General features: G+C 49.6%; 1 protein-coding gene across 10 annotated transcripts in view; it reads right to left on the reverse strand.

The window, feature by feature from the left end:
• Positions 1–15: 15 nt before the first annotated feature.
• PPFIA3 (PTPRF interacting protein alpha 3) overlaps positions 16–21,988 on the reverse strand; it is a 55,729-nt gene continuing 33,756 nt past the window's right edge. For 3 of the 10 annotated variants that reach the window (XM_079949282.1, XM_079949290.1, XM_079949284.1), the window contains exons 14-29: positions 21,354–21,538; positions 19,592–19,814; positions 18,222–18,388; positions 17,240–17,385; positions 14,497–14,590; positions 13,503–13,584; positions 11,707–11,907; positions 11,506–11,568; positions 9,324–9,350; positions 7,770–7,945; positions 6,367–6,464; positions 6,043–6,218; positions 4,616–4,684; positions 4,347–4,518; positions 2,744–2,818; positions 16–1,053 (exon numbers count right to left, since the gene is read on the reverse strand). In XM_079949282.1, the coding sequence (XP_079805408.1) occupies positions 2,760–2,818; positions 4,347–4,518; positions 4,616–4,684; positions 6,043–6,218; positions 6,367–6,464; positions 7,770–7,945; positions 9,324–9,350; positions 11,506–11,568; positions 11,707–11,907; positions 13,503–13,584; positions 14,497–14,590; positions 17,240–17,385; positions 18,222–18,388; positions 19,592–19,814; positions 21,354–21,538 (1,938 nt within the window). In that variant the 3' untranslated portion in view covers positions 16–1,053; positions 2,744–2,759. Of the gene's footprint in view, positions 1,054–2,743; positions 2,819–4,346; positions 4,519–4,615; positions 4,685–6,042; positions 6,219–6,366; positions 6,465–7,769; positions 7,946–9,323; positions 9,351–11,505; positions 11,569–11,706; positions 11,908–13,502; positions 13,585–14,496; positions 14,591–17,239; positions 17,386–18,221; positions 18,389–19,591; positions 19,815–21,353; positions 21,554–21,988 lie in introns of all 10 variants that reach the window. The other 7 variants (XM_079949289.1, XM_079949288.1, XM_079949281.1 and 4 more) reach the window with 5 other exon arrangements.

Here is a 21,988-nt window from a genome sequence, read left to right on the forward strand (position 1 = left end):
TATAGTGTGGATAGGTTTGGGGGGGGGGCTGTCCCACCGCCCTCTCCATCTCACATCAAAATCCCAGGCCCTTCCTCTTAGAGGGAAAGGGAGCTGCATCTTGGTGGCCGGGCGAGAAAAAGAGGGAAGCTGTTTTTAAAAGGGGATTCGCCTGGGCCAAGATGCAGCCGCTTCTGGGGAAAGGCAGCGGCAAAGTATACAAGCGTCCCCAGCTCAGAGCTCTGCGATTCAAGTAGCTGCTGCGGGTGGGCCCTGGCTCTTTATCCGCCAGCGCTTCTCTTCACATTTCCCACCGTGAGTCGAGAGTCTGGAGCGGAGGGAGGGAAATCAGGCCCCCCTTGTACCTGCGCCACCACCCACCCACCCACCCTCCACCCTGTTCTCCTCGCTCTTGTTGAGAAGAGGGGCAGGAGAGTTAACATGAGCAGCAACCTCGTTCCGGCAGCTGCGAGCTGGAACCAGGTACACCTTTGTAGCAGCAAGGCAGAAAAAAACCCAAAAGTAAAAAAAAAAGTGCCAATGGACGTTTAGCACCCTTAGGAGGGCAGGGAAAGGAGGGCAGGTGGGCTGGTCAGTCCGATCCGTGGCAACAGGAGGGCGATACAAGATGCCCCTGCATCTACTGGGAATCAGGACAGGGAGAAGCTCAGGCTGCCGTGGAGGAGTGGGGTGGGCAGGGCTGGGCGTATATTTTCTTTCACATTCTTATGCCCCTGCCTGGAACGACAACAACAATAAATAGACACCAGAGGCAGAGGCCTGCAGCCCCTGCAGATTTGGGGACGGGCCCCCTCCTCAGCTTGAGTCCTTCGAGGGTTTGCCAGAGAGCACAAGCCACTGCTGCTAGGAGGGAGGGGTGGGATGGGGGGAGCTCGTTCGTTCCCTCTCCTCCCCTCTCTCCAGCCTCCCCGCATGGTCCCGTTTTCTCCTTCTTTACAACAGCAGCGGCTCCTCGCAGTCTGGATTGGCGCACATGATGAGGAAGGGGCAGCGGTGGCGGGGAGTCCTCCTGTCCAAGGCGTGGTGGTGGCCAGATGCACTCGGGGGTGGCATCTGCGCGGAAGGAGAAGCGGCGTTATTGCCTCGGGGGCAGAGCAAATGGGCATCCGTGCTACAGAAACAAAAACGGCAAGTTTCCTTTTCCTGAAGTAGCCACGGGGAACCCCTAGCCTGCAGGCCTAAGCCAACCGGCCCGCCCTCTCGATCCGGCCCCCCACCAACACACTCCCGACGCTACTTCACCCTCGCTGACTCTGAGCACAATTCAAAGTGTTGGTGTTGACCTTTAAAGCCCTAAATGGCCTTGGCCCAGTATAGGAAGGAGTGTCTCCACCCCCATCGTTCTGCCTGGACGCTGAGGTCCAGTGCCAAGGGCTTTCGGCAGTTCCCTCACTGCGAGAAGCAAAGCTACAGGGAACCAGGCAGAGGGCCTTCTTGGTAGTGGCGCCCGCCCTGTGGAACGCCCTCCCATCAGATGTCAAGGAAATAAACAACTATAGGAAGGCAGTCCTGTTCAGGGAAGTTTTTAATGTGTGACATTTTGATGTATTTTTAATCCTTGTTGGAAGCCGCCCACAGTGGCTGGGGAAACCTAGCCAGATGGGCGGGGTACAAATAATAAATTATTATTATTATTATTATTATTATTATTATTATTATTGCCATTGCCAGCCTGTTCCTCTCCTTTAACATTGTCCCAGCAGCTGCGAAATGGACTCTGGAGACAATTCTGGAAGAGGGGTGTTTTGTTACTTTATCAGATTTGCTTTTAGCACTCTTCCAAAGGACTTGTGGCACCACAGAATCACAGAATTGTAGAACTGTACAGTTGGAAGAGTCATCTAGCCCAACCCTCAGCAGTGCAGGAATCTCAACTAAAGCATCCCTGACAGATGGCCACCAACCTCTGCTTAAAAACCTCCAAGGGAGGAGAGTCCACCTCCTCCCAAAGCAGTATGTTCTACTATTTATCAGCTCTTGCTGTCAGAAAGTTCTTCCAGATGTTTAGTTAGAATCTCCTCGGGTTACATACGCTTCAGGTTACAGACGCTTCAGGTTACAGACTCTGCTAACCCAGAAATAGTACCTCGGGTTAAGAACTTTGCTTCAGGATGAGAACAGAAATCACGCAGCAGTGGCGGGGCGGCGGCGGGAGGCCCCATTAGCTAAAGTGGTGTTTCAGGTTAAGAACAGTTCTCAAGAATGAATTAAGTTCTTAAACCGAGGCACCACTGTATGGACTTGTCCTCCACCCCCTTTATTCTCACAACAAGCCTCCAAGGCAGGTTAGGCTTGCCCAAGGCGGCTCTGGGTGCTCTGGGACTGAGGAGAGACTTGAATCCAGGTCTCCCTGGTCTACATCGGATACGCTAAGTCAGGGGTCAGCAAACCTTTTCAGCAGGGGGCCGGTCCACTGTCCCTCAGACCTTGTGGGGGGCCGGACTATATTTTGAAGGGGAAAAAATGAATGAATTCCTATCCCCCACAAATAACCCAGAGATGCATTTTAAATAAAAGGACACATTCTACTCATGTAAAAACATGCTGATTCCCGGACCGTCTGCAGGCCGGATTTAGAAGGCGATTGGGCCAGATCCAGCCCCTGGGACATAGTTTGCCTACCCATGCGCTAAGTGCTACACTACATTAGCTCTAGAGCACAAGACTCTGGTTCGGCACATGTTGCTTTCACAGTACCCTGCAGGTATGTAGTCAGTGTCAAAGAGCAATAGCACATACTGACCTTAGTCATCTTGGCGTTAACAGGAGTACGTTCGCACTGACATACTGTCTGCCCGTTGGCTACCTAATGAGTTCCCTGTGAAAAGGACCAGGGTGGGGAGATGAAGGAAACAAAAAGCAAAAGAGATCAAATAAAACGGCCCTCACGCTCCTGAGCTTTCAAAGATCACTCACTGGCTGGCCACATGTACAGTACCTGGGTGTTTTGGCACAGGAAACTATCCCCGCCCATCTCTTCTCCTACCACCCCACCCTGCACCGCTGAAAAGTACACCCTCCAACAGGTTTCCCACATGTAGGTTCGCCATATTCTGAAGAGCAAAAAAGAGGGTGCTATGATAAACACAAATTCCAAATACCCCTACTCCAGGCATAGGCAACCTTTTGGCCTACAATTCCCATGATCCCTAGCTAACAGGACCAGTGGTCAGGGATGATGGGTATTGTTGTCCAAAACATCTGGAGGGCCAAAGGTTGCCATGCCTGCCCCACTCTGTGTAGGCTATAGAAGCTGTGATATATTGCTGAGGGAGGCAGGAGAAGAGAAGAAGAAAGCAAGTCTTCAGCCACCAGTTATGTCTATGTCTCATCCAGAAAGTATAGCCAGAGACATTTTGGCAAATTTAACAAATCCACCTGGACGGAAATTTTACCCCTGAGAAAGAGGACGCGTCCTGGAAAAAGAGGACACATGGCAACCCTACGAGCACCAGTGACCTTGGTGACTCCAATGCAGCCTCCTGTTTCACACTTTGGTCCCGTTAAAATCAACGTCAAATCAAAGTCTCTGCCATTCCAGTGGAAATGAAGAATGGACTGTCAACAATTGGGATGTGGCTATCTTAGAGCAGCTAACTAGGCTTGGAAGGGTAGCAAAAGGTGTTGCAAACCTTTTGTTGAAACCTGTTGTTGAAACCTGGTCTCCTTTCTTTTCATATGTAAGGGAAGGAGATAACAATTCTCTCCCACCAACTACTCAAATTTGTCTGCAGAGAGGCTATATTAACCACTAATGTCTTGAGAATATGCTTGAAATGACACTAAAAACTCAGGGCAATTTTTGTGTGGAGATTATATAACTAGACTTGTATCCAGTCACTGTTAAAAGTTCTATTGAAATAAAAATTTCATTGCAAAAAAGAAGAAGAATGGGCCAACTTAGTTGGTGCTCAGTCCAGTGGTTACAACTGTAACGTGCTAAATGCACCAGCCAGCTTTGCAAGTTGGGGTTATGGAGCAAGGATTAGCAGGTACAGGGATAACAGTTTAGTAGTGAGTGAATCATTTTACACATGTTCACAAGCATTCTTCTCGCCTTCTGGCAGCCTGAAAATGCAGAGGGGGGGTGGGGGGGTGGAACGGACATTGCTGACACCAGCGAGTGCTTAATTTTGTCACTGTTTTTCTAATGTTCGTTTTATTTATATCGTGTAAACCTGAGGAGATTTATACTGAAAGACAGCGCAGGCATTTTAATATGCAAATAAATAAATAGCGGGGAAAGAAGCACAAGGCCTGCTTCTGCCGTTTTGCGCTATGGCTCATAACCCAGCTCTCCCCATACAAGGCCCCTGCGCTGGGGAAGAGGGTTTCTCCACATGTACCCTCTGGCTGCATCTTACGAAGCTGCACCCCGGGTGAGGTAATGGAGGCCACGGAGGCTGTGCGGAAATTGGCCGGCAGCATCTCGGCCGAGTCGGGGCTGACACCGCGGAGATCTTTCTCCCGGAACATCTTCCGCCAAGATGGGGAACGACTGAAGGTCTTGGCACTGTCCTGTGAAGCAGAGAAAGAAGAATGCATAGGTGGGCGCACAGAATAAAGGTTGGAATACGTCACCAAGCCAGAGGCTCTGGAAGGAGGAGATGCTCACCTCATCCAGCCGCCGGTCGGTTCCCATAGTGATGAGGTTCCCAAATTCCTTTTCCAACATCTGCCGAGCCTAAATTGAGAGAGAAAAAAGAAAGAAGTCCTTTTAGGCTTGACCCCTTGCAACTGCTCCACAAGGTACTGGTCTCCTTTGGCCCTTCTCTGCTCCCAAAGCATCAAGGAGGGGAGAAACAGAGTCTGGGGATCTAGTCAGCCAGGGCATTATGGTCCCATAGAGAAGGGGTGGGGAAGCTTTTACCCTCCAGGTGTTGCTGAACTCCAATTCCATCAGCCCTAGCAAGCACGGCCAATAGACCAGAGGTTATGGGAGTTGTAGTTCAGCAACAGAAGAAGAAGAACAGGGCGTGTGCCACTACCCAGAAGACCCTCTGCCTGGTTCCCTGAAACTTCATTTCTCGCAGGGAGGGAACTGCCAGAAGGCCACCCCGGCTGGACAATGGGGATGGAGACACTCCTTCAGGTATACTGGGCCGAGGCAGTTTAGGGCTTTAAAGGTCAGCCACAAGACTTTGTATTTTTTAATATATAATGTTTTCTATTTGCTTTTCTGTTATATCTTGCCATCAGTACGTACTCTGTTACATTTAAGCATAAAAAAACATAAATGTAAAACATGGACATATAATAATAATGGCTGTTGGGATACTGCCGGGGAGACGGGGGCATTCGGCAGGCCCCCAGCTGGCTCTAGCCACTGGCTGGCAGCCGGGCGATATCCGGTACAGCATCAATCAGCGACACAAGCCTCAGATACGTTTAGAGACTCAGCACGCTCTTATCAGCAGTGTGAATAACTTCTCACAACGGAAGTGACGGACAGAGACATGTGTAAGCATTATATACAGGCGTTTATTCAGCATAGTTCAGGAACAAATGAAAAACATATCTGCTTCCCTTCGTGTCCAGCAAACAGGAACATAGCAAAAGCAATATATAAACGGAAGTTCCCAGCAGACTGTGCTGGAAGTAAACAGGCATGTGACACACAATAGTTATGCCTGATCCTTTTAAGGTGGAACGGAACTATATCCTAACATATCCAAATTCCTCCAGGTTGTTTAATCCCGATATATCTTTACTTTTACTTCCCTCCCACTCTTTCCGAGACTTTGAATTGTGCTCGGAAACGTATTGGGAGCCAATGTAGATCCTTTGGGACTGGTGTTCCCCATATCTGCCACAGAGACTGATGATGAGGGACCGTGTGTGTGTGTGTGTGTGTGTGTGTCCCTCTTAAGTCAGGGGAACCCACTTGCCACACTGAAGGCACCTAAGAGAGGTCCAAGGCCAGGTAGAGCCAAGGCTCCAGGATTTACCCCTGCACGAGGCACCCTTAATTTTGCCTCATCCCTCAGGCTCCCCCTCAGTCCTCCCCTTCCCTCATCCGGCCTTCCCAGGCCTGCTCCTCACCTGTGTGTTCTGGGTAGGGATCTGCAGCAGCAGGGCCAAATCGTTGCAATCAAAGGTGTCATCCAGGGCCAGGAGGGCCCCGTGCACCCCGCTTTCGATCAGGTTGTTGGCGAACTCCTTCAGCCCAATCATTTGCACCCAGCACATCACACGCTCGTTGGACCACACCATCACATCTGGAAGGGGGTGGGCAAGAGGAGGCAGCCTTAGCAGCAAGCTCAGTCCCGCACACCCCACAATCCGTTTGTCGCTGTCCCAATTTACACTATTTGTAGACACCGCCTGAGGATGACCCCGGGCCTTGGCTTCCTGCTGCACACCTACCTTTGATTTGGTTCTGGCTCTCTTCCCGTCTCCTCTCCAGTTCCTTCCGGTCATAGTTCAGCCGCTTCAGGCACATGATCCCATAATGGAGGCTCACCCTGAGACAGACAGAAGCGGAGGTTACACCTGAGATATAAGTGGAGTGGCTAAGACAGGGCTAGCTCTGGGTTCGAGGGGGCCCCTTTACTGGACTCTTTCCTGTGTTGGTGGGTGATGGTGGGTTCATCTGGTGGCAGCGGCAGCAACATTCTGTTCAGTACTGTGTACAACGGAACAGGGAGTCCCCATTTAAATTTCCCACAATGCCCCTGACACATCCTTGCTCTAGGGAATTGTGGGAAATGGAAATGGCAGCTCCCACACCTGGCTGACCAGTACTGTTTGGGGTGCTGAAGTGCCACAGGCATCAGCTGGGGCCTTGTTAGCCACCCGTGGGTGCCACATGCCGATTCCAGATCTGGACTATGAGTGGGCAAATTCTTGGTTCAAATTTAGCTTCTTGTCAACTGCTCAGAGAACCCCACTGAAAGCTTCCAAGCTTTAGGTTTTAACGCAGAAGACAGAAAACGATTTGGGAGGTGGGCACTTTGGTGCTTGTTTATCGCTATTCTCAGCACCCTCGCCCTTCCCAGAATCCCCTGCAGCGGGTGTGTGGAGCCATTACAGGAAGCTTTATTCGCAACAATGGCTGCTCTTTCGTACAGGAGTAGGCCCTCGCTCCTGAGCAAACAGGTGCAGGACTGCTCTGTAAAACTACCTTTTCAATGTGGATGCACACATCTTATCTGCAGAAGTGTGATGGCCTGGGATTCGGACTTGAAGGCTGAACTTGAGGAATCCCAGCCTGCACAGGAGTCCCCGCCTCCAGAACCAGCTGAGCCGGGGCTGGGGCTTCAGCCTGAAGGGTCCTCACCTGTGCTGGATCCTCAGGTGCAGGCACCAGCTGAGTCTGCTCTGGCTCCTGAGGGGATGGAGGACCCACTGCCTGCAGGTGCTCCAGTCTCAGCCCCGTCAGGGGAAGCTGAGGTTGCAGAGGCTCAGGGCAGAGAGGCGGAGGGAACTAAGTTCCCGCAGGAGGAGTGCTCGCCTCCAGGCCAGGAGAGGCGAGTCACCTGTGGACCGGGGCTGCCCTATGCCTCGGGGCAGATAAAAGCCAGCCAGCCCCAGTCCCAGGTTGTGGGAGCAACATTGTTGGCAGCCTGTTCCTGCCTGCACCCTGTCCTGCTCTCCTGCCAGAGTTCCTGACCTCACCCGACTCCCTGCCTTGGACCCAGCTTCAGCTTTGACGGACAGCCTCCATACCGCACCCCCAACCTCGGACTGGATTCAGACCTCGCTGCATGGTTAACCCTTGGGACCAGCACAAGAAGGTTCAATCAAGCCCTTGGGTTCCCCTTCTTCACCTGTGGAAGCTGTCCACCATCTTGAGCTGGCCCCGCAGTTCCTTCTTGTTGAGGTGGTCCAGCATCCGAGCATCGACAAGCGACTCCATGAAATAGCTGCGGTACTGGGGCAAGCCCAGGCTGGGCAGCCAGTCGTTCCCCACCCACTCGTGGTTCATGTCACCGTATGCCAGGATCTTTGGAAACAGAGAAGGGAGGAAGACCGTGTGAGTGAGAGGGAGGTGCGCACACACAAACACACTATGTATGTTCTGGGTTTTGAGCAATTAGCGATGCTTGTTTAATTAACACAGTTACAAACCTTTCCCCAATCCCCCTCACCTCTCTCAGGACAACCCTTCCTTCTGAATTCTGTGCATCTACTGTATTGTATTTATTTAGTTACTGCATTTATAACCTGACTTTCTTTCATGGAACCAATAAGCTGAGATCTTTGGGTGAAGGGTGGTATATTATTATTATTATTATTATTATTATTATTATTATTATTATTATTATTGCTGTTGCTGTTAATAATGTCCCTTAGGGAGTCTCCCAAGCCAGATACTATACTGGACCTAGACCTGCCCAGCTTCAGCAAAGTTGCTGCGCATGTCCTTAGCATTAGTTTTCCCATTTCAGGACAAAATGGAACCAGGAATTTTAAAAGTGCAAACTTTCGGGGAGGTGGGTGGGTAGGAAAGCAGCAAAAAGCCCATCAGGCCCTCCTCTCTCCACTCTAGAAATGGGGAAACTAAAATTTCTTCTCACTTGCTCTTCAAATCCATTGGTTCTCTGATCCCCTTTCTTTTTCAGCTTATAGACTTAGTGGACGTTACAGTGCAACGAAGGTAGCAGATCCCTGAGCAACAGACATTAGTGCTTTCCCTAAATTCCAGTGTGATTCCCGGAGAGCGGAACATGCCCCTCTTTCTTGCGACAAGATGGCGTGGGTTCTGGGCACTGTTGGAACTTGCGCATCTCAGCCCAGGGCAGATGGGCAAATTCCCCTTTCACCCATTCCCCAAAGCAGAGTATTATGTGTCCTGGATTCCCCCACCTTTCCCCCCATCCCTGGTGGTGTGTGAAGCAGCTCTCGCGCCATCTCATCACAGATGGCCTCTTCCAGAAAGCATAGAAAGAGCAGGCAGATACTTGCAATACAATGAGAGGGACAAAAGAAAGGAAAGGCTGCAAACAGATCTGTAATGCTCTTTCTCTGTCCCAAAACGCAGCCATCCCGGATTAAATAGACATGGAACACAGGGCACCTGTGCTAATAATATTGTTCAAACAAAACATCGCACAGAACATCCTTAAATGTGTTATACAATGGGAAGCCCTTTTGGTTTAAGGGGAGACGGCCATTGAATTCAATGGAACTGTTGGTTCTGCTACAGACTGAAACAGAAGAATCTACACAATGGGAGAACCACCCATTCTCTTGAAGTATTGCAGATTCCCCCAGCCCTATGCTCTCCAATAACAACAAAAAACAACCCGCACCCCCTCCTCTTCCACAGACAAGTAGGCATGCAAGGACAGAGAGGGCTATTGTGCAGATCCCTCTCATACCTGCTCCCAGCTGATTTCTTTTGTCTCCTGGATAGAGGTTAAATGGAAAGCAGGAAGGAAAGCAGAAAGGAATTGTTAAGGCAGGGTTAAACACAGTTTGCTTGCACATGTGACCACTGACAGCTCAGAGTTAAGAATTTCTCACTTGATCTCAGATCAAGCCTACTCTGCACATGCAGAGTCTTCATTTGGCAGAATAGGTTACATCACTTAAAATACAGCTTGGATCATATTTTGGGATCATTCTGTTTGTTCGCAACACACAGACACGCCACCATCTCCCTACAAGCAGAAACCTAGCACATGGTGCGCTAACCTTTGACCTGCAAGCTGCCTTTATTTAAAAAGCACACCCAAGCATTAAAAGTGGCATCCTGCAACATGAAATGACTATGGACTTTTCTGATCTGTCCACCCGCTGGATTTGTACCAGAAATAAGCTAGAGTGCCATCGTCAAGCACCCTTCACCTGCCTCTACATGCATGAAGGAAGCACAGAGCCCACCTTTGCAAAAACAACAGAAGGAGAGAAAGGGATAAATAGCGTCCGCTTGCAAGAAGGACCCAGCAAGTCCCCAGAGAAATAGGCAAGCGCCATCTTCTGACCTCCCAGGTGCATACAAGCGCCATCATATGCACACACAGGGCATTAGTTGAGGTGAGCCTCTTGCCTCAGGCGGCAGGTGGAAAAGGCAGCAGATTGGTGCCCTCACCTAACCTGTCTGTTTTTTTTTGTTATATTTATTCAAAATTTAAGAACAACAAACAAACAAAAAAAAGAAAAATACAAAATACAACAAGAAACAACAACACCAAAAAGGGAAAAACACATCCACTTAAAAAGTAAAAAGAACTGATTAAACCTTTACATAACTTTCTTCCTTTACTTATTTCCTTGACTTCCTCTCACCTCCCAATTTTGTATTCTAATTCAAATCGTTATTTCAGCAAGTCCTTCCAACCGTATTTTCATTTAAGTAGTTTAACATAATATATTACAATTTAACATCCTCTCTTTTCGTCAATTTCATCAACTCGTCTTTACTTAGTCCTTTATGTCATTTCAACCAAAACCACCTAATTTTCTTTTTCCAACATCTTTCTAACAGTCCTTAATTTTACAATATTTTTGAAGATATACTTTAAATTTTTTTCCAATCTTCTTCCACTGACTCTTCTCCCTGGTCCCCCTCACCTAACCTGTCTGCTTCTACTGCCTGCCTAGCTGCTCACCACCTTTTTGCTGGCCGGCCAGCCAGCTGACCACCAACACCACTGGCAAAGCAGCCACCACCTCCAGCTCTGCAGCTGCTCTCCTTGGGACTCCTAGAGTGTTGCCACCACCCATCCACTACAGCAAATGAGCTGCCAGGCTGCTAATGTGCCGTCCGTGTCACTCAGCTGCGTCTTAACATGAGGAAGGGGCCTTCCTCAGAGCGAGGCATGTGTGGGCAAGGTGGCCTTGGGGAGCGCCTGCTCAAAAGTTTATCGCTCTGAAGCTTTTCAACAGTCTTTGCTGCCGCAAACGTGGCAGCGGCGCAGGCGTTCTCCCAAGGCTGCCTTGCTTACAATGCCCCACTCAGAGGAAAAGTCCACAGAGTTCCTTGGAGCGAGATGACCCCAAAGGCAGCAGGCAGCAGAGGAAGCTGCATGGGAAGACCTTGGTAATATGCCACCCTGTACAAGGCCAACATTGGATGCCCTCCCCACAGCCCTCGCGGCACTGGCTTAAGCCTGGTAAACATGTTCCAGGCTTTTTTTTTGGGGGGGGGGGAGGCGCAAGGCTCTGGCAGGGTCCTAGAGCCCTCATTGCTCCTTCCTGAAGCCTGGTACACTTTCTTGGCTTTGGGAAGGAGGTAGAAGGGCTCTAGGGTCCTGTCAGAGCCTTCACGCCATCTTCTTCCCAAAGCCGGGCAAGCATTTATCGGGCTTTGAGAAGGTGCCCGCCTCAGCTTCATACCCAGTGCCACCACAATGCCCTAAACGCCGCCTCTGGAAGGAGGAGGAAGGAGAGGCAACTGCAGGAAAGAGAAGAAGAGGAAGTAGTTTTGGTGGCTAAGGTCAGTGCAGAGGAAGAAGGCCACTGCTAGTCTTGCCCGCTACTCAGGAACAGCAAGGTAAGATCCTGGAACAAGGAAACAAGTGGGCACGAGGGCAGCATGCGCACAGCTGCGCCACTTACTGGCTTTGTTGTGGCGGTGAGAGATTCCATCTCTTCATGCGTCATCCACACGTTCCCAGTAGACTAGCAAGAGCAGCAGCAAAAGAAAGGAGATGGCTATCAGTATTATTATTATTATTTAATGAAACAAAACCGTTCCAACTTCACTGGTCTCGGCTCCTCCGACAGAAGGGGCGACGGAAGAAGCAGGCCCTCACTCACCGTGCGGGAAGTGGCGGGGGCCGAGGGGCTGGTCAGCGACACCATCTCCTGAATGGCCAGTCGCAGCTTGAGCCGGTGCAACGGGTTGCTGATGCCAATTTCCCGCTGGATTTCTGTGTCCGACAGGTTGGCCATAATGGCGCCGCTCTTCACGTTGGCGCGGCAGGCGGCCACGTACCAGGCTGGCATGCCGACCCACAGCTGTCGAGAGCAAACGGGAGGGGAAAGGTAGTTAAGGAGAGGCCATGCAGCTCTGGGGAAAGCAGAACCCCTAAAATCTCTCTTCTTTTGTTCTGTTTGAGATCCCCACAGCTCCCCTTCTAGCAAAGGTCTGCCTTTAAGAAACAAAGTTAAGAAAATAACTGACCTACTAAGCACCAAAACTAGCAATGGCATCATCATAATCATTAAAATGGCAGGTGCGGGAGTCCTGGCTAAACTCACCTATTTTGACCCTACCAGGGGCTCAGTCTGAATTGTGCTCAACACACCAACTGCTTGCTCTAAAATTGCTAATCGTGTAAAGAGTACACCCAGTTTGGCCCTACTAAAAAATACAGGCAGCAACCATTTTGGGCGTGTCCAATTGATGCGCCATCGCCGCATTGATTTTGGACCCAAAAGAATGCAAGAGTGGAATGACTGGCAGAATCCGAGACTTGGGAGAAGAAACAACGGAAGAGGACTGGAAGAAGTTTAAGGACTATTTACAAAAACAATATAAGTTGTATGAATGTTAAGTATTTGCACGATTTAGAAAATCTCAGCTCCAGCAAATAGATTTTGTAAAATAGAAAATTAAGTTATAAGTAAGGAAAGGTCGAAATTTAAGGCAATAATATGTTTAAATTTAAGGTATGAGTAAATGATAAAAATTATCTTAAATTTAGAAGTATAATATTTGGAAAGTACAAAATAAGGTATGAAACAAGGTAATAATTTGCTGATATTTTTAATATAAATAATGCAGGGTAAAGGAGATGTGAGGAAGTCCAAAGAAGCTTTGAAAATACGTTATGATACATGTCATATTGTTTATTATTTTTGCATTTTGTATCTAAAAAATCTCAATAAATATTTATATATAAAAAAAAAGAATGCAAGAGTGGGAGTGGGGTGGAACGGGAGCGGGGCAGAATGGAGCGTGCTCATACATGCTCTACCAACACACATGTGGGCTGGGAACAGAACCCCCATGCAAAATGGTCGCAGCCTGTACAATACTTGGAAGTTGCAAGTGATCTTTTTAAAAACGTAAATGCCATGCGCTGGAGGAGAGGAGAGAGGGAAATCAGGAATGGGACTGGAGGCAGGCGAGCATCCAGACTTTCCTTATGTGCTGCAGTCCCGACAACTGCCCCCCACCCAATGGCGGAGCTTTATGCTCCAGCACCAGGGCAGAGAGCAGACAGGGTGGCGCTGGTGCGCATCCCAGGGGCGTGGCACGCTGCCTGCAGGGGAGGCAATGGCACCCCACCGGGATCGCGCTGCCGGGGGCTGTCTGCTCCTCCCGCACTCCTCTTCCTCCACCAGTGCCCACCCCCAGCAGTTATTTGGCTATATCTCTTTGTGGAGTGTATCTGTTCAGTGGCAAAGCAGGGTTTGCCGCCATGCAGCATGGGAATAAGGCCTTCAGCCATGCTTTAACTGGTGCCCAAAAGATTCTGCTGGGACTGGGGCTGGGGCTGTTTTTCACTTTGCGTCCCATGATTAAACATCTGCCTTCTCTGCCCCATCCACATAGTTCAGTTTAAATTCTCCTTGCTGCAGCCCGCATTCCCTTCCCTCCTCATTACCTCCAGCCACGAGACAACAGTGGGCCCGTCCCAGGCAGCGAAGGGCAGGCCTTGCCGGCAAGCTTCTTCTAACAGCTCATGCCTGCGAGAAAGAGAAATAAGAAGATCTGAAAATCCAAGGGGTGTCTACATCCAATTATATATTCTCCATTGGTTGTCCCACATGGCTCAGACCTACGGCCTGTATGTATCCAGAGCTGTGTGTTCCATATTGTTTGAACTTCTGTTGCTTGACAAAGACTTTTAAAATTATTTTACTGGGCATTTTAAGGAACTTTTTCTGCTTCTATTATGAATTTTAACTGGATTTTCTCTACAGCATCTTTTTTGGGGGAAAGATTATTGTGCGCCGCTTCAAAACCATGGTCTTAAGAGAGAGAGATAAACATGGATGAAACAACAATAAAAATAATTAATTACAAATTCCCCTTTTCCCAAATCCAGCCATCAACGCAAATGTACTTGGATGCTCAAAGCGTTCCTTTTGGAATTTTAAAAGTTCGACATTACAGTAGTCGTAACTTGGACCTCAAACGCCTTGGCCCCCGAACAAATCAGCTCCTGAACTATCGAAACCCGGAAGTGAGTGTTCTGGTTTTTGAACGATTTTTGGAAGCTGAATGTCCGACAGGGCTTCCGCAGCTTCCGAATGGCTGCAGGAGCTTCCTGCAGTCAATCAGAAGCCGCGCTTTGGTTTTCAAACATTTCGGAAGTCGAACGGACTTCCGGAACGGATTCCGTTCAACCTCCGAGGTACGACTGTACAGTCCTTGTTCATCAGCACAACAAGCCCAAGTGAAAACTTACACTCATCCTCAATTCACAGGCAGGAAGCTGAGGGGGGCATGTGTGTGGCGTGTTTGTGACTCATCCACAAACCAGCGCAACCAGGTCTCGCAAGCCCATGTCCTGAGAAGCTCTTCATCCTGCTAATCTCCCACCCCTTTGCCCTACCCCTGCCACCTGCAGCCAGTTACCCCTGCCCACGTCTCACTTCTTTTTGTTCCTACGGTCTTTGTCCACTGGTCCCGACAGTTTGGAAAGGCCCAGGGGATCTGCAGGCGACATCTCGTCTGACGGTGTCCCAGCTAGGGAGAAAGATGGGCAAGTTACGAACAGAGAATGGCATGCGGACCCTAGACCATCTGCTCTGGTAATCTCCTCCATCATGAGGGCAGTAGCCGCATTCAGGCATTCCCAGTGACTCATGCGAGAGAGCTGGGGTGGCGAAGGTGAATGTGCTAGTTCTGCCCTATACCCCAAACTGCTGTTGTTGCCCCCAAGTTGGAGGGATGGCATCTGTCACAGGGAGCCTTTCCAGCTCGTGTGGGTTCCCCTGTGTGTTCTAGAACCCTGATTTCCAAGGGTTCTAAATGGCATGGGGGCAGTGGCATAGCATGGGGGCACAGAGGTGGTTGCACCAGGTGCAAAATGTCAACATTCGGTACTGCCTCAATGCAGCTGTGTGCTTCTGTCACTGGGCTCTGTTGAGAACAGCTTCTCCATGTGAACCAGAAAGTGACCTCTTCAGACAATGGAATGACTCTTCTTTTCTTACTTACCCCTGCGGCTGTGATGTCCAGGGCGATGTGGACGCTGTTAGGCAGTTGAATGCACATGCGTACTCCATCCATTTCCCTCCCCTCTCTGTGCAGCCCCGGGGCACTGGCAACCCACGCTACACCACTGCACAGGGGGTGGAATTACAGGAATGTTCTCCACTTAAGAAGTTATCCCTCCAACTTGGGGACAGGGATGGTCAGTGGTGACAATGGTGAAGCACACGCAGAACTAGCATGCTCACCTCTGCTCTCTCTCACTGCCTGAGGGATTTAGAAGACCTGAACAGGGCTAGTATTTCTGAGTGTTCTGGCACAAGCAGCATCAAAGGCCAGAGGGAGCTGCAACTATAGGACAGAGGAACCCTGGACATTTTTGCTACCATCAGTGCCAAGGTTTTTTGGGGTCCAGAGGCAAGAGATGCATTAGTGGGCAGAATGGGGTTGCTATGAACAAGCAGTCCCCTCCACCTGCTGCCCACCAAGTCCTGTTGTGTTGCTCTCGGCTAAGGCCCTTTGCATGACATAGAGGTTGTGTGCAAGTATGGTCCCTTATGACATGGAAGACTCTTGAAGAGTTCATAGACAGCGTGAATCTCTCCTGAGCTCCTCCAGGAGGGGAGCAAAGGAACAGCATCCTTCTCCTCCTATCTGCGATGAGATGATTATTTGGAAAGGGCCCCAGGGACTGGGATTGAGACCTACAGAACAGCGGCGCTCACAAGCGAAGCCCAGCTCAGAAGGCCACAATGCTTATCCGAGGCCTGGCATGTGCCCCAAAAACTGTGGAATTTTTGGAGCCAGGCCCGACACTGGATTCAAAAATCTTGAGGGCTAGAAACTTAAAGGATTCTATAATAAGCGCACAAGTAGAGGTTACTGAGGAGCAACATTCTTGTGGGGAGACAGAGGGGCAAGAGGTCTCTTTGCTAGTTCTTAATACTGATAGTTGGAACAGCCAGGTTCCATAGCAGGCAAGGCTGCAATCAGCCTTAGCTGTCCAGCAGGGTCAGTGGTTAGTGATAATAATAATAATTAATAATTAATAATAATAATAATAATAATAATAATAATAATAATAATATATTTATACCCCGCCCATCTGGCTGGGCCTCCCCAGCCACTCTGGGCGGCTTCCATAGAAACCAAAAATACAGTAAAATCATACGTTAAAAACTTCCCTGAACAGGGCTGCCTTAAGATGTCTTCTGAATGTCAGGTAGTTTTTTATCGCTTTGACATCTGCTGGAAGGGCGTTCCACAGGGCAGGCGCCACTACCGAGAAGGCCCTCTGCCTGGTTCCCTGTAGCTTTGCTTCTCGCAATGAGGGAACCGCCAGAAGGCCCTCGGCGCTGGACCTCAGCGTCCGGACAGAATGATGGGGGTGGAGACGCTCCTTCAGGTATACTGGACCGAGGCCGTTTAGGGCTTTAAAGGTCAGCACCAACACTTTGAATTGTGCTCGGAAACGTACTGGGAGCCAATGTAGGTCTTTCAAGACCGCTGTTATATGGTCTCGGCGGCCGCCCCCAGTCACCAGTCTAGCTGCCACATTCTGGATTAGTTGTAGTTTCCGAGTCACCTTCAAAGGTAGCCCCACGTAGAGTGCATTGCAGTAGTCCAAGCGGGAGATAACCAGAGCATGCACCACTCTGGCGAGACAGTCCGCAGGCAGATAGGGTCTCAGCCTACGTACCAGATGGAGCTGGTAAACAGCTGCCCTGGACACAGATTTGACCTGTGCCTCCATGGACAGCCGTGAGTCCAAAATGACTCCCAGGCTGCGCACCTGGTCCTTCAGGGGCACAGTTACCCCATTCAGGACCAGGGAATCCTCCACACCTGCCCGCCTCCTGTCCCCCAAAAACAGTACTTCTGTCTTGTCAGGATTCAACCTCAATCTGTTAGCCGCCATCCATCCTCCAACCGCCTCCAGACACTCACACAGGACCTTCACCGCCTTCACTGGTTCTGATTTAAAAGAGAGGTAGAGCTGATGATGGGAGATGCGACCCAGCAACACTGTGAAGGCTACCCACAGGTTCCTGATGCCTGGTTCCACAGGGACATGTGAAATAATTCTTTTTTGAAGGGAAAGGCAGGAAGTGGATGTGAACGGCGGACAGGAGGGCGGGGGAACGACAACAGAACTGAGGCTCTGGGTTGGGAAAGGCATACCAAGCGAGGGGGACTCACGGCCCAACTGTCCCAGCCTCCCTTTCTCCTTCTTGCCAAAGAGACGCCCGATGGAAGATTTGATGCTCTTCTTCTTGGTGGATTTGTGCAAGGAGTCCTGGCTGCTGTTAGTGGCATCGGACCCCAGGCTGTGACAACAATGGAAGGAGGTGGGTGGAGAGAGAGAGAGAGAGAGAGAGAGAGAGAGAGAGAGAGAGAGATGGACAATATAAGAAAGGGATTATTTTTAAATAAGAAAGGCTTGCTCCTCCAGAGAGGCTCCTACCCTAAAATGAGAACCTAAAAGAAGATCTTCCTCCCTGTCAGTTGGCCTCATCACTCCAACCCCTGCTAAGCACAATCCATCAAAAGAGGTGCGCTTTTACCTGGTGCCAAAACCACATTAATGATAGAAATACTTTATTGTGACTTGTATACAGTGAGATTACACGAGCACCCCCCACTCAGCTCTCTTAGTCTTAATTCCCCTCGTTTACTGACGCACACCCACCAAACCTGAAAGTTAGTTGCCCTGTTGTTATCTTTTCATTCAGCAGCCTAACAGCCCACAGATAGCTGTTCTTTACCCTGTTGGTGCGACTAATCATGATTCTATATCTTCTGCCTGAGGGCAGGTGAATCATCCCTGAAAATTTTCCTCACTCTCCTGAGGTAACATTATTCCGCTATTTCATCCAGCGGATTCACGGGACAGCCCATAATAATAATAATAATAATAATAATAATAATAATAATAATGGTGCCAGGTGGACCTCACTGGGAAGAGCATTCCACAAGGAAGAGAGCCACAACTGAAAAGGCTCTCTCCTTCATTGCCCCCCCAAAAAACCTCCATGAGAGGGGGGAACCTGGAGGAAGACCTCAGAGGAAGACCAAAGGCTCCAGTTATGTTCACACTGGTAGAAGTGGCCTGAATAATATGTTAAAAGATCCCTATTGTCCTGTCCCACCCCTTGCAACCTACCTGGTTCTCAGGTCCCTCCCATCTTCCAGGGATCCAGCCTGCAGAGCTAAGGCTTGGGTCATGCGCTCAAGACGCATCGTGCGGGGGGTGGAGGGAGCCGGGGGCTCGCACAAGGCCAGGGCTTTCTCCTCGGACCCTCGCCCCTCTTCCTTGGCAACGTGGTTCTGCTGGGAGGGGAAAGAGGCAGAAAGAAAGAGACTTGCATGGTGCTGCTAAGGAAAAAGGGAAGGCTGCCACTCTGGGAATCTCTCAAGCCAAGAGAGGCTGACAACTTTATGACCCTCCCAACCTGATAACTCCAGCAACCAACCAAAGCACTTGAGGAACCTGTGTGCGCCCCTGACTACCTGAGCACCTGATTCTGCCTCAGCGGCCTGCTGCAAACATTATGGAGTCCACTCATCCACTCACCCTCACTTTCCTAATCTCGTTCCTACTCATGTTCATAACGAATGACCAGGCCCACTGGACATAGCTGTCAACTTACAGATTTGAAAATAAGGGACCAGAAGCCTCGAAAATAAGGGATCGGCAGGCAGAATAAGGGATTTTCAGGGCACAGGTATGTTCAGCTTCTGAGCCCCTCTGAGCCAAAGGCAGAAAGCCCAGCCAGCAGCCAAAACGAAGCCTCAAGCGATGTTCCCATAGCGCAGCAACCAGGCAAAGGGGATGCAGCAAGGAAAACCACCGTCACCTCTCCGCTGGGAAGCGCTGAGCAAAGGCTAGTCCCCAGGCAACGTGGCCAATTCGATTGGCACAAGGCATGCAAGCTCCACCCCCCAGTTGTTCTTAGACTCCTTATTGGGTGAGCAACGCAGCCAAGCAACACAGTTGGAGCCTCCCTCCTCCCTGGCTGGCAGGGAGGGAGGGAGAGGAGCTGCTTCCTTTGAAACCCGGGAAATTTAAGGGACATCATCAATAAGGGACAGCAGCGGGACACAGCGCTGGGATAAGGGAGTTTCCTACCAAATAAGGGACAGTTGACAGCTATGCCACTGGACCACCCTGTTTCCTACAATGACCACCCAGATACCTCCAGGAAGCCCACAAGTCGTTCGGTCAGCCGCCACCCAGGCATCTATTATTCTGAGGCACACAACCCCTGTGTGAGCTTCATTTTCTGACACCTTTAATTGAAGAATTACTGGCAGAAAGGCCCAGAAGACCCTCAACCTGAGGCCTTGAAGGGCTGCTCTGCTGACACCATACTGGACCAGATGAACCAATCATTTGCGAACAAGGGGCTTCCATGTGCTCATTTAAGAATAAACACACACAACACAAAGATTCCTGAGGGAAAATCTTTCAAAATTGAAAGCAAGAAGAAGCGGACAGGGCCCACCATGTCCCTGGCCCACCTCCCAACACACCATTTTTTCTCCATCGCGAGCAGGGCTGTGGGGCGCCAAGCGGGGAGTAGAATGGCCGCTGCTGGGGGGAGACGGGCTGGCCAGAGTGGAACTGGTGACAGAGGGAGGGATGGAAGTGCCCGAGCGGTAGCGTCCCAGGGACCCGTCCAAGCTGGCGCTGGTCACCCGGCTCTCAATTTCCTCTGCCCGCTGTTCTGTGGATTCCTTTTCCTCCTGGATCAGCCTTGCAAGGAGAGCAGAGGGGAAAAGCGTGAGCAATATTGGGGTAATCACGGCAATCTGTTCTCTCTCTTTGTACCTTGCCCTTTTCGAAATCTTTACTTAGTAAACAAAGTGGATCTGAATACCTTTTGCTTCATTTATTGTGCTTTCCTAATCCAGTTTCCCAAATAAATTTGCAATCATGAGTTCTAGAAACTTACTGCTTTCTCAGCCTTTGCTGCTGCTGCTGCTGCTGCTGCTGCTGCTGCTGTGTGTGTGTGTGTGTGTATATATATATATATATATATATATATATGGACCCCTGACCATTAGGTCCAATCGTGACCGACTCTGGGGTTGCGGCGCTCATCTCGCTTTATTGGCCAAGGGAGCCGGCATACAGCTTCCGGGTCATGTGGCCAGCATGACTAAGCCGCTTCTGGCAAACCAGAGCAGCACACGGAAACGGCGTTTACCTTCCCGCCTATTTATCTACTTGCACTGGCATGCTTTCAAACTGCTAGGCTGGCAGGAGCAGGGACCAAGCAACGGGAGCTCACCCCGTTGCAGGGATTCGAACCGCCAACCTTCTGATCGGCAAGTCCTAGGCTCTGTGGTTTAATCCACAGTGCCACCCGCGTCCCCTGTGTGTGTGTGTGTGTCTGTGTATATATATATATATATATATATATATATATATATATATATATATATAGTGCTTGCCAAATTCAGCACCGGATAGGAAATTCAATGCTTGCCAACAATGCGCAGGTACAGAAGAGGCACGCAAAACCAGCTACAACTGAACAAGTAAACAAGGCACTATTAACTGTCCATAAAGACAGAACAACTTGCAGTGTATCAGTAATCTACGTTAAGATGACCTGAATAATGTGCGTTTAAAACAAAAATCAAAACTTCTAGGTTGTATCCAGACTAAGTTACTTTCCCTGAGTTCCCACTGAAATCAATATGAGAAGTTAGTTGTCATGACTAACAAGCCTCGTCGATTTCCTGAACACCAAATCAACTCTGTCTGAATCAAATGCCCTAAATTTAGGAATAAACAAGGCATTATCACAGACCCTCCCCAAGTGTCCCTATTTTCCAGGGACAGCCCCGGATTTACAGAAGCCATCCCAGTTTCTGAATTGATCCCAGAATGTCCCACTTTACCTTAGGATGTTCCTATCTTCATCAGAGAAATGTTGGAGGGTATCTCCCTGAGCCAAGCAGATAAGTAACTATACAAGCTTTAGAAGACATCTGAAAGCAGCCCTGACTAGGGAAGTTTATTAATGTTTAATGTTTTATTGTTTTTATATATGTTGGAAGCAACCCAGAGTGGCTGGGGTAACCCAGTCAAATGGGCAGGGTATAAATAATAACATTATTGTTTTTGTTGTTGTTGTTGTTGTTGTTATGGAATAGGACGTCCCTATTTTCATTGGAGAAATGTTGGAGGGTATGCAATTATCTATGTTCAATGACAGGAATGCAAAGAGGTGCATCATGGGAAAATACTTGCGCAGGCTTGCTGCAAAGGGCCGAGACAACTCACTTGATTTCTTTGTTAATGGCTTCCAGCTGCTCCTGTAGCATAATGGCCAAGGTTTGCACATCAGCCTGCCCACTGGGGGAGAGCAGGTCGGCTGAGCTGAAGAGAGGATCACGCTCGTCTTCATCCGAGCCATCCAAGCCACCTTCGAAAGGGCCTCCAGCTGCCTGTTGAGCGCGTTCCCACTCCTGAGAGGGTTCCACCTGCAGAGGAAAAGCAAGAAGAAGGGGAATGGAGGGGGTGTGGTCCATTTGCCCCGTAACATATTTGGATATCCACCAGAGAGAACAGCAAAACCCCTCAAAGGCAGCACAGACTTCAGTTGGGTGGTGATGGGACCATGGTTGCTATGGAAACCAAGGCCCTCGCCTCGCCTCACCCCCTGCCCTGATTCCTGGCACTGCACTGCTGTGAGCTCAGCCTTTGCCACAAAAACGATGTCAAGAGGGAGACTCACCAGGCGGGTGTCCAGTGGAAATTGAGGTTGAAAAGAGAGAGAGAGAAAGAAAAAAAATATGAGGGGAGAAAGTAAAGTAATGTAACTACTGCTCTATAACATTTGCCCTGCCACAAGCAACAGTTCCTCCTGTCAGGCCCCATTGCACTATCCATTTAAAGCCATGCATCCACAAGACTGT

Source organism: Podarcis cretensis (assembly GCF_951804945.1).
Source record: "Podarcis cretensis genome assembly, chromosome: 13".
Classification (NCBI taxonomy): Eukaryota; Metazoa; Chordata; class Lepidosauria; order Squamata; family Lacertidae; genus Podarcis; species Podarcis cretensis.